Genomic DNA, 12,525 nt, shown 5'->3' on the forward strand with positions numbered 1-12,525 from the left:
AGTAGGTTGTTACGTTCGCGCTGTAATTCACGGTCAGCAGTAATAGCTACTTAGGAAGAATAATTTTCGCAACCGCCGTCTTTCAGGCAAATTGCCAACGCGATTTAATTAACCCCCAAGTATTGCGTTGGTTACTATGACGCCAACATCAAAATCAGCTTCCCAAAATGCAAAGAACAATTTGATCGAAATCTAGAAGCCTCACTAAGAACATTGCAACTTGATGTATCCCCGTTGCATTCTATCATAGACGCTAAAATTACAGGAACATTCTAGACACATGTCGGGAAAAATGGAATGACAGGGATTTGCAAACTTGACAAATGGGCGGCAGGGTAGCCCAGTGGTTAGCACTGCTGCCTCACAGCGCCAGGGACCCGGGTTCGATTCCCGATTTGGGTCATTGCCTGTGTGGAGTCTGCACGTTCTCCCCGTGTTTGCGTGGGTTTTTTCCAGGTGCTCTGGTGTCCTCCCACATTCTGAAAGATGTGCTGGTTAAGTGCATTAACCCGAACAGGCGCCGGAGTGTGGCGACTAGAGGAATTTTGCAGTAACTTCATTGCAATGTTAATGTAAGCCTTACTTGTGACTAATAAATGAACTTTACTTTACAAAAGGTGCAGTTTGGTAAAGGAATCCCTGGAATCTCGAAGAAATACTGCTCGCCTCTCATTTGATATACACCTTGAGTGAATTGAATTTGTGTGGAATATAACAGCGGGACCGCTGGAAATCTCACATAACGACATCTCTGTTTTAGTCGTCGGATTCTAGACGACTTGGTCATAATATAGCAAAACAGCTCATTTAAAATGCGGGACAGAATATCTTTAGTGATGTGACTGGTATTTTCCTAACGTGTACATTGCATTGGAGTAAGCAGAACTACAGAATAAACTATCTAAGCAATCATCTATATACGGCAAGGAGATATGATAACATAATTCAAGGCGTTATTTATAAAAAATATATCGAATTGGTAAGCAGGGAAAAGGATTAAGGATGTTAGGTATCTTCATCAGAAAACTAGCATAAGTTTATAAAACACGAATATATCCAATTTCCCTACAGATGCTGCAGGAACAGTTAAGAGTTTCCAGCAATTTCTATTGGTATTTAATATTTCTAATTTTAAACATTATTTTGTTTTTTTGGATTTAAATTTAAAGCTCTGTGTGGTATTAAAATATATACACCGTAACATCGCAGGTTATCACACGGTACACAACTCGATAATCTCATTTGGAATAGATGGCAATCTCTTCAACCTGAGACAACTGAAATACTCACCTGAAGTTTCATAGGTGATGATAATGGAATTGCTATTTACCGATGTTTGTGCCCTTGTGCCCTACTTTGAGCATGGCCTCAAATCATAGATTGTTTTTCAAAAACAACTGACGGCCATAGTCTAATCGTCGCCTTACGGAAGGCAGAGATACTCCACCAACCACTGCCACCTCTGACTATCCACCAGCTAATCTGTCAATGACACAACTCTGAAGGTTCAGATAACTTTACCTTTCTCGGAAGCACAATCCCCAGAGATTGCTGCATTGACAGTGAGGTGGCAAATAATTACTGGTTAGTAATGCTGCAACTGCATGTTTATTATAAACATCGTGGGTTAATGTGAATTGTCGGCTGCGAATCGTGTACTCTATTGGACGCCCATGCTTGATTTAGAGTCGAATTGATCATAGTTGCTGTGTATCCTACTTGCACGGCTGGATGCCAGGGTAAATTGCTCCCCGGAGTCGGAAGCCGACTCGATTTTAGGCCGATTGATTAATTTGGGAATTTGCACTTTATATTTTAAATCCTCTCAGCATGGGGGCAAACGACACGGGAGCAAGTCAATCCAAACAAAGAGGCCCACACGCTTCTCTTTGTGTTAGGATCCATCGTAAGTACTGACTGATGCTGATTAGCGAGCAAATTGTTTTTGCGTCTGAAGTAAGTGCACTTATTTAACCTTTCCAAAATCTACCCAATCTTCCAAACAGTACAGTTCTCAAGTTCAATTTCATCTAAGCCATTCGGCGGAAATGTGGGAGTAGAACAAACTAGACAGAGTTAGACGATAAAGCTTTCCTGCCTGATATTGAAAGAAGAATCGAAACCGGAATATCACTTGATTGGCATCGCAAATAATTTACTTACTGCCCAGATTCAGCCTGGTCCCTTTACCAAAAGTATTAGCACCACAACAGTAATAATCAGTCGCATCCTCAGCTTGTACTTTTGTGATGGTTAAATGCATCTTGTTGCTCGATGTATCCTCAGAACCCATGAATCGATCAGGGATATTCGAAGGTTTACCGTTGTATTCACTCCAGATAAGCACAGGGACGCTGCCAGGTTTCTGCCTGTACCAGCTCGTGTGCCAACTGTTCATGCTGCCACCGGACATGGAACAAGTGATCTTGACGTTTTCCCCCGGGGAGGTTGAGATGGAGGCCGGCTGTGTCAGGACAACATCCGCGTTGGTACCTGGAAAATTAACATTATTTTTGTTCACGCACATTCGTTGCAACTGCGAGAATTAATTGTAATTCTGAACCGCCCCACCCGAGTGAGCAATAAGACAATGCAATATTGCAGACAGCATGTTGACTTCCGGTGTACTTACTGCGGAGACAGAGCGCCAGCACGGCGAGAAATCCAACCCAGGCAGTCATTGTGGAAGTCTTGCTGGAGATCAGGAGTAAAATGGTTCCTGGTTGTCAGCTGCCTGGGTTCTTTCTGAACCTCACTTTAAGAAGTGTCAGGTATTGCGCTGCCAGATTGCAATAAGTATTTATGCAAATATCCTACACGTGACACCCGATTGCTGGCCTTGTGATGACTGACTTTTCCGCAACGCCCCTTCAAACCCATTCTTCAATCTGAGAAGACAGGAGAGTCGAAGACTAAAATGGGACACCAGGAATAGGAGATGAATAAACGTTAAGCTAAATCAGCGTCAATGAGACAGAAAATATTGTAAATACCATTCTGCTGAAAGCTCATTGATCTGAAATGTTAGTTCTGTTTCTCTTCCCACACACACCTGCTGAAAATATCCTGTACATTCTGCGTTATTTCAGATTTCCAGCATCCGCAGTATTTTACTCCGTATCAGTAAGTAACACTGATCCAATCCTCCCTGAAGATTGTAAGGATGAAATTGAGGTGAGGGATATAACGAGTTCCACAACTTCAACTTCAATACAAAAATGAATTGGAATGGGGGAACTATACTATAGGTGCTGATTTTTACAAAATGGGGATGCGTTGACGCAAAAGGTGAGTTGTGTTCAGGGTTTAGGCGAAAATAACAGGCAGTTTTCGAGGAACAATTTGCCCATCTCTGTTAATACGGGAAAGTTCTCGATGGACCAAGATAGGGAGAGACGTTAGAAACAGGATTAGACCATTCCGGCCCTCTAACCATCTACGCTCTTGAAATTAAATATCATTGATCTGTATCTCAATTCAGCCTCGTTAGGCGGATGATAGACTCGTGTGAACGAGCAGCCCGCAGGCTGTTTGTTGTACTCGGCCGTGGGGTAAGAATGAGGAACCCGAATTTGTTCTTCATATTAAAAAGGACATACTATTCCACTGGGGTTGTGGAACATATGGAATTTTGACTAACACATCAAAACAATTGCAATGCATTTTGAGGCTTCACAGATAACATTAATTGTGAATATAATGAATTTATATGTTGTCTGCGAAGCGACGACTTTACCACCGCGAGGTGAAATATTAGGATTCTTCCCAAGGAGACATCACTCAGTTAAAAATAAAACATTTTTATGATGGTTGTTGAATCCCAGCGACTTGTAGGGAAAGTACTTGTAAAGCATTGCAAGGAATATGGTGACAGATTTCGCATTTATGTTATGTGTAGTGAAATCGCGATGCTGATCTTAAATAGCTACATACACCTCGCCGAGAGGGAATCTCCTCTCCCCTCCCTTCACGGTCGGTGATTCAACATGATGGCGATTTGTGTAATTTGAGGGCCTGTAACATGCTTTGCCTTGTGATAAATTTAAAGTGATTTTTCAAGCGAGTCACACAGTTCGAGAAGTAGCAAGTAGGGGTTAGGTTGATTGGCCATGCTAAATTGCCCCTTAGTGTCAGGGGAGTTAGCAGAGTAAATACGTGGGGTTACAGGGATAGGGCCTTGGGTGGGATTGTTTTCGGTGCATGTCCGATGGGCCAAATAGCCTCATCTGCACTGTAGGGATTCTATGATCACTCGGAGCAATTCCCTCCCCCGCCCCAAACACTCTGATGTGGCTCACTATCCCCTGCATTCCACAGACAATGCTCCCCACTTCCTACCCTCCGACAATCACTCCCGCTACCTCTGACAGTCAGGCTAAGGAGCCAGGGATTCCGGATAGTGAACGGGAGCAGTTCGGGAGGGGGATGGACATTGCTGGGGTTGCAATGAGTAATGCTGAGCGTGTAATCAGGGTGAGAAGTAGAGGGGTACAGGTGGCTGAGCATTGTCGAGAGCGGCTGATCAATGTCGGGAGGGAGTGAGCACTGTCGGGTTGGGGTTTCTGCGCAGTGTCAGGTGGAGCGAGCAGTGGTGGGTTGGGTACAGGAGTCTGTGAGAAGTGCGGTGGCTTGAACTGTATCTGGAGGAGGGTGAGCAGTATAGGGGCTTAGCAGTGCCGGGGCGGGGAGTTAGCAGTGCCGGGGCGGGGATTGGGGAAGGGGTGTGGTGTGTGCCTGGTGGTGGGGGCGGGGGGGGGGGGGGGGTAGGGAGTCGATGGCCAGTACCAGAAGTGGGTGAGCTGGGTTGAAGGGGTGAGGGCAAAAGTGGGGAGGTGTGAGGGAGGGCGGGGTGAGCTGTGTTGGGGAATGGACGAATTCTGTCAGCTGTGTGGAGGGTGAGAAATGACGGGAGCTGCGCAGTATTGCGGGGGTGAGCGCATGGGGGCTGGTTGGGGTGAAACTGGCCTGGTGTCTGGGTGGCGTGAAATCTGTAGGGACAACCTTACCCGTACCAAGGTTGCCTTTGTAGCTGGAGAGCTTTGATGGGCCATCTGATTTACTTAGAGCTGCACTCCTGCGCAAATTTTGCACATGTAGATAAACGCATGAAGCGTGGTGAATAAGATTGGTGTGCTGCAAACAGAAAGAGCAATGTGGGAATATAGCGTTGTGGCTATAATGGAAAAGTGGCTGAAAAGTTGAGAGGTCCGTGGGCATTTAATATACCGAGATAGTAAGTGTTCAGAAAAGGACAAAATGGGAAGTGGGGTGGCAGCACTGATTGACATTGCGGTGCTGGGAGAGAGGATTTATTGAGGGGCCAAGACAGAGTCCATTTAGTTAGAGTTGAGAAGCAGAAGATGTAAAGTTTCAAGGATATTCTGTATGCCTTCGAACAGAGTCAGAGATATAGAGGAACAAATTTGCAGGCCAAATCACAGAGACATGCAACAATTATAGAGTGATGCTAGGGTACTTCAATTACTCCGGTATCAATTGGTATAATTTCGGAGTGAAGGGTAAGGAATGGGCAGGTGTTTTTTTTAGTCTGTTTTTACAAACAACTTTGTTGATCAGTATTTTCTCACCCAACTGGAAAGGAGGCATTGTTGGCTCGGGGCTGAGAAATGAACTGTACCAAGCGGATGTTGGGGGACATTTGGGGAAAAGTGATCATCTTATAATAAGGGTAGGTTAGTAATGGAGAAGAGGAAGGTAAAATCCGGTATAAAACTTTCAACTTGGAAGAGGGCTCATTTCAATGTGATCAGAAGAAATTTAATGATGGTAAAATGGAAGCAGAGACTGACAGAAAAAACTATAATGGCACAATGAGTGACATTTAAGGAAGAGTTTATTTGAGGTACAGGCTAGGTACATTACATCAAGGGCAATAGGTTAATGAGCCACAAACAGGGCTCCTTGGAGGCCAAGGACAGTAGAGATTACAATTAATCAAAATGTAAGGGTGGCTAATGCAAGTTTGATGATATTGCACTATTCTGTTACGTTTTCTGTCTAAGGTGGGATTGCTTTAAGAGGCAGTGTTTTGTTACAATAGTCCACTTGTCTGGCAAACATGCAGCAGATGCTAAGACTGCAGGTTAATAATTGATTTTTTAGCAAGAAATGTGTTTTGTTGTAGAGTTAATGGACCTTTTGTTTATTTAGGTTTTCCTGGGATTCCAGACTAGGTATACAGAGTCATGTGGTCAATGGGATGAGCTAAGCTTGCAGGGAAGAAGTACCGTTTCAGTTTCATTTAAAAATACACACAATTTGCTGTCTGGACTGCCAAAAAGTAGTCCCTCTCTCTGAAAATGCCTCTCTGATGGCTCCAGGGCTGGTAAACTAAGTCACATAGGTAGGCTTGAGTTTTGCTGACTACTTTTAAAGAGGGGAATATCATAGGGATAGGTGAGCAGTTAAGTACTGTATCTTGTCATGTTTAAGTAATATTTAATTGTTAAATGTTTAAGCTAATTCATTTGTTATAGTGAAACTGTGTTGTTAAGTAAAATTTGTTTGATATAAGTTTCCCAGTGTATCAGTGGAAACATGCTTGGAGTGAAACATCATATCCACACATTAATGCCAAAATAGCATATTGTTGGGGTCTAGTCTGACATCATGAAATACCTTGTGGTTTCTAATCTGGTATCTTAACAGAAGACAGGCGAGTTATTCAAGTGAAAGCTCGGTCAAATACAATAGATTGTGAGGAGAGTTTTAAAGGACTGGCAATGAGATAGCATAGGGAGCGACGATTGCATAGTGGTATTGTTATAAGACCAGAAAATCAGGGTAATCGTTGAATTCCAATAAAGCAGTTGGTAAAATTTAAATTCCGTCAGAAATATGGAATGAAATGTCTGATAGTGACCATTAAAGGATTATCAATAAAAGCTCAGCTAATTTGCTAATATGAGGGAAAGGAAACTAAAATAGTAAAGAGGCATTAAGAATTGAAATGCATCGGAATAGGGTGAATTGAAGCTCTGATTTATGATTCATAGGCCCAAAATAGATGGCTTCATGCTTTGAATTTGTCTGTCATTTGCCTTGGTCAATGTAACTGCCATCGCAGATCAAAGCTGGTGAGATCTGCAAACATGCACATACAACTCTCTACGCCTTCATTTTAGTCCTTAAAAGATGTGTCAAAAATTTGAAGTCCGGAACTCGTCCCGCAGGGGAACAAGTTGTCCTATTAAGAAAAACAACGAATGGACGATTCACTGCTACAGTCTCCTATTTCCCGATATATTACAAACCCATATTTTCGATTGCATTATTTGATCTGGGGGTAGTTAGCTTACATTCTGCGCCAAACCAGGATTTAACCGTGCGAGAAACGCCATGTCAGTGTCCAGACGGTAGAAATATCTCCTCCAAATAAATTGTTGGGTGGGTGGGGCAGTTCGCCTTATTTTTAAACAGTGACTCCTAGTTCTAGTTTATCTCACAAGAAGAAACATCCCCTGCAGATCCATCCTGTCAATACCACTCAGCTTCTTATGTGTTTCAATAAAGGACTTGAACGCGGATCTTCTGGCCTCGAGGCAAGGACACGCTTAGCAGAGGAACGCTTTGGAGCAAAATTAACTTAATCATATCTTGGTATTTAGACAGAAGTGCGTTTCTATTTTGTTTGCCAAATGCTCCAGAAAATGGCACACAAAAATAGCAATGGGATGGAAGATGTTCTAAAATCTTCAGAAATCTTTTAGGGGGACCCAGGGTGTAATTGAACTTGTTCCGGTTTAATTACAAATATTTGTCGTGAATCTGCATGATTTGGTTTTGAAAATATCTGGATACCTGTGATTAACTCAATTCCGCGCCTTCCGCCCAGCTAGAAAAACGCATTAAAGCGAAAATATGAACGTGAAATAGTTTATACTTCTCCAACTTGATGGCATTGAATGGTACAAATCAGTGTGCACTTGCCAGGAACATTTACTGCCCTTTAAACTCTGCGGAAATGGTTCAGTTAGTGCGACATTTTCGACATCGTGGTTCATGTTAGTTGCCTACTCGTAACTTCACCGGTAAGCAATGAATAACAATAATGCGCCGGTTAGTTTCGACATGTTAATATAAACTGTACATTTTAAAAAGTTGATGTTCATTTTGGAGATGGGGTATTGAAATCATCAGCGATAAAATGGAAATAGTGGTTTGTTGCCTTACGGGGACGTTATGGATGGAGACTGATTCCTGCTTAATGTAGTTCAACATCTTGAAGGAAACGAGAAAATATTAAGGGGGAGAGATTAGTTGCATTCGATTGCATTAGACTTCATGGGTAATTATAATCTCCGGGTGCTTGATTGATCACCGTCAAGAACTCCGGAAAGATAGTTCCTCAATTAGACACGATATTCTCTTTTGTGTTCCCTAAGGAGATTGAGGTATAGGAAGGTGTAAAGCTGAAACTCCTCTGCAGTTAACGGTTGGATTCTCCGTTTCCCATCTTTCTCCTGTAGGCTTATAGCATTGTAAGAAATACCAGGCGTTGATCCCGCGTAGAGGTTACAACCACTGACAGATTCGACCCTTCGATTCGGCTAATTTTATATGAATACTACCGTTGGGTCAGTATTCAAATTAATGCTCCTATTTGTAAAATGTATTCATTTCTGAGGAGAAAAAAAGTAACCCAGAACGAGGGGACACAGACGGCACTTTTTAATGGAATATTTGAATATTATGATAAATTGACTCTTCCATGTTGACTTTGTGGCAAGTAACATTTTAAAAACGACTTGAATAGTTATTAGATTCCACCTTCAAACTATTTACTCGTTTGGCTCTTCGTTTTTATCAGTTGACAACTTTCTTACGTTCGATCATCAAGAGGATATGTTAGAACAGGAATAGGGGCTCATTCAGCCGGTTCCGCCATTCTAATGGACCACCAAAATGAGGCTACCTGATACGCTGCAGGAAAGGATCTCCCAAGGCATGGTACATTGGCGAGAACATGCAGACGCTACGACAACGGATGAATGGACATCCGTCGACAATCACCAGGCAGGAGTGTTCCCTTCCTATCGGGGAACACTTCGTGATGTGGAAATGCCGGCGTTGGACGGAGTCTAACAACACCAGGTTAAAGTCCAACAGGTTTATGTGGTAGCAAACGCCACTAGCTTTCGGAGCGCTGCTCCTTCCTCAGATGGAGTGGAAATCTGCTCTCAAACAGCTGGGGAACACTTCTGCAGTCAAGAGCATTCAGCCTCTGATCTTCGGGTAAGCGTTCTCCAGTGCGGCCTTCAGGACACACGACAACGCAGAATCGCTGAGCAGAAACTGATAGCCAGGTTCCGCACACATGAGGACGGCCTCAACCGGGATCTTGGGTTCAAGTCACACTATCTGTAACCCCCACAACTTGCCTGGGCTTGCAAAATCTCACTAACTGTCCTGGCTGGAGACAATACACATCTCTTCAACCGATGCTTAACCCTCTCTCCACTCACATTGTCTGCACCTGTAAAGACTTGATTACCTGTTAAGACTCGCATTCCAACCATTATCTTGTAATTGAGTTTGCGTCTATATATGCCCTGCTTGTGAACTCAACTCTTCACTCACCTGAAGGGGCAACGCTCCGAAAGCTCGTGCTATCAAATAAACCCGTTGGACTTTAACCGGGTGTTGTGAGACTACTTACTGTTGATTGTAGTAATCCAACAAAGGCTGTCGCCGCTGAGCGATATTAAATTTACATCGCAATCCGCGCAATTAGTTTGCAATCAGCATGAAAGGAAAATGGAAAGAAAACAAAATTGCGATCTTCAGGATTTAATGTAAATAAGAACGAATAATCTGTTTCATTGTACGAAATGCAAGTTACCCTCGCATTGTATTGCATATGTTACATAGTTTTCTAGATCGACGGACTCTGTGTGATTTGTTAAGGTCCATTATGAAGCTGACGTTATACAACATAGAACTTGCAACGTTATCAGTGTAGTGTTGAACTTGCAGGGGCCCTGGCAGACATATTTAAAATGTCAGTATTCACGGGGGAGGTGCCGGATGATTGGAGGGTGGCTCATGTTGTTCCGTTGTTTAAAAAAGGTTCCAAAAGAAATCCGAGAAATTATCGGCCAGTACGTTTGACGTCAGTGGTGGGCAAGTTATTGGAAGGTGTGATAAGGGATAGGATCTACAAATATTTGGATAGACAGGGACTTATTAGGGAGAGTCAACATGGCTTTGTGCGTGGTAGATCATGTTTGACCAATCTATTAGAGTTTTTCGAGGAGGTACCAGGAAAGTGGATGAAGGGAAGGCGGTGGATGTTGTCTACCTGGATTTCAGCAAGGCCTTTGACAAGGTCCCTCATGGGAGGTTAGTTAGGAAGGTTCAGTCGCTAGGTATACATGGGGAGGTAGTAAATTGGATAAGACACTGGCTCAATGGAAGAAGCCAGAGAGTGGTTGTGGAGGATTGCTTCTCTGAGTGGTGGCCTGTGACTAGTGGTGTGCCGCAGGAATCGGTGTTGGGTCCATTGTTGTTTGTCATCTATATCAATGATCTGGATGATAATGTGGTAAATTGGATCAGCAAGTTTGCTGATGATACAAAGATTGGAGGTGTAGTGGACAGTGAGGAAGGTTTTCAAAGTTGCAGAGGGATTTGGACCAACTAGAAAAATGGGCTGAAAAATGGCAAATGGAGTTTAACGCGGACAAGTGTGAGATATTGCACTTTGGAGGGACAAACCAAAGAAGAACGTATAGGGTAAATGGTAGGACTCTGAAGAGTGCAGTTGAACAGAGGGATCTGGGAATACAGGTACAGAATTCCCTAAAAGTGACGTCACAGGTGGATAGGGTCGTAAAGAGTGCCTTTGGTACATTGGCCTTTATAAATCGGAGTCTCGAGTATAAAAGTTGGAGTGTTATGGTAAGGTTATATAAGGCATTGGTGAGGCCGAATTTGGAGTATTGTGTACAGTTTTGGTCACCTAGTTACAGGAAGGATGTAAATAAGGTTGAAAGAGTGCAGAGAAGGTTCACAAGGATGTTGCCGGGACTTGAGAAGCTGAGTTACAGAGAGAGATTGAATAGGTTGGGACTTTATTCCCTGGAGCGTAGAAGATTGAGGGGAGATTTGATAGAGGTGTATAAGATTTTGATGGGTATAGATAGAGTGAATGCAAGCAGGCTTTTTCCGCTGAGGCTAGGGGAGAAAAAAACCAGAGGGCATGGGTTAAGGGTGAAAGGAGAAAAGTTTAAAGGGAATATTAGGGGGGGCTTCTTCACGCAGAGAGTGGTGGGAGTGTGGAATGAGCTGCCGGATAAAGTGGTAAATGCAGGGTCACTTTTAACATTTAAGAAAAACTTGGACGGGTTCATGGATGAGAGGGGTGTGGAGGGATATGGTCCAAGTGCAGGTCAGTGGGACTAGGCATAAAATGGTTCGGCACAGACAAGAAGGGCCAAAAGGCTTGTTTCTGAGCTGTAATTTTCTATGGTTCTATGGTTCTATGGTTAGAAAGAAGACAATACATTGAATATGTAAATCGTCAAAGTTCGACTGTTTGCATCTAATGCGCAGTAGATTTTCACACGTTGTTTCTACTTTTCTTTCCTGAGCCGCGAGCCCCTTCTGTGTTCGTCCTTCCGCCTTCATCGGATCGAGCCAAAGAAAAGGGCAAGGTCACCCTGGTGCGTTTTATTAACGGCTTCAACCCGGGAGCTGCGGAGACTGAATGGACTGTAGATGGCAGCGTCAGAGGGAATGGGGTTGAGACCAGTCGGGTCCAGCAGGAGGCGGACAACACGTTCAGTGTGAGCAGTTATCTGACTCTGTCAGCCTCAGGGTGGAACTCACACGAATTTTACTCCTGTGTGGTTAAACGCGAGGCTCTAGCAAACCTACTTATGACAAACATAGAGAGGTCTAACTGCATCTGATGCAAGAACCTTGGGTACTCTTCGTTGATACCATTAGTAAACTTCAATTGAGCAAATTTGAACTTAAAGGATAGACTTTATCAATTTTAGTTGCTCTACTTGAAATTATAAGAACAATGCCCAGCTCGTTTGTTTGTTTGATGCCATTGGGTTTACCTTGAAAATGTGCTGACTCTGCAGCCATTTCCTTTTCTTTCTGACATTGCACAGCAATACAAATATTGTTTCATTGTCTCAGTCGATGCTATTTTTTTGCTTTAATTATTATCGAATTGTTGATCGGTTTTAAACGTCCAAATCGCGAGGTTCTATTCTTTGTAACCTTTTTTAAAGTTACAGAAAACCGTCAAACACTTGGTAGAAATTAGGATTTTATAAAATGGGTTCGCAATCACCTGGTAATGATATCACGTATCAAAAGCTGACGTGGATAAATTAGGTTTCTATATTGATTGAAGGTGGGGAAATTTTCCGATCCCGCTCGCCACGGGAACGGTCGCGGGCGGGAGGGACAACGCAAATAACCATTAAAGGTTCATTGCCTCCTGGCGTGAATTTCCGGTCCCTAAGTGGGCGGGACCGGTAAATCAGT

At 43.2% G+C, this 12,525-nt stretch overlaps 1 gene segment (V, D, J or C); it reads right to left on the reverse strand.

Annotated features, from left to right (window-relative positions):
* LOC144502261 (Ig heavy chain C region-like) overlaps nucleotides 1–12,525 on the reverse strand; it is a 29,780-nt gene that overhangs the window by 1,915 nt on the left and 15,340 nt on the right. The window contains 3 exon segments of the C gene segment in view: nucleotides 2,164–2,493; nucleotides 2,818–2,888; nucleotides 5,061–5,133. Of these exon segments, the coding sequence occupies nucleotides 2,164–2,493; nucleotides 2,818–2,888; nucleotides 5,061–5,133 (474 nt within the window).

The sequence above is a fragment of the Mustelus asterias genome, chromosome 13 (assembly GCF_964213995.1).
Source record: "Mustelus asterias chromosome 13, sMusAst1.hap1.1, whole genome shotgun sequence".
Lineage (NCBI taxonomy): Eukaryota > Metazoa > Chordata > Chondrichthyes > Carcharhiniformes > Triakidae > Mustelus > Mustelus asterias.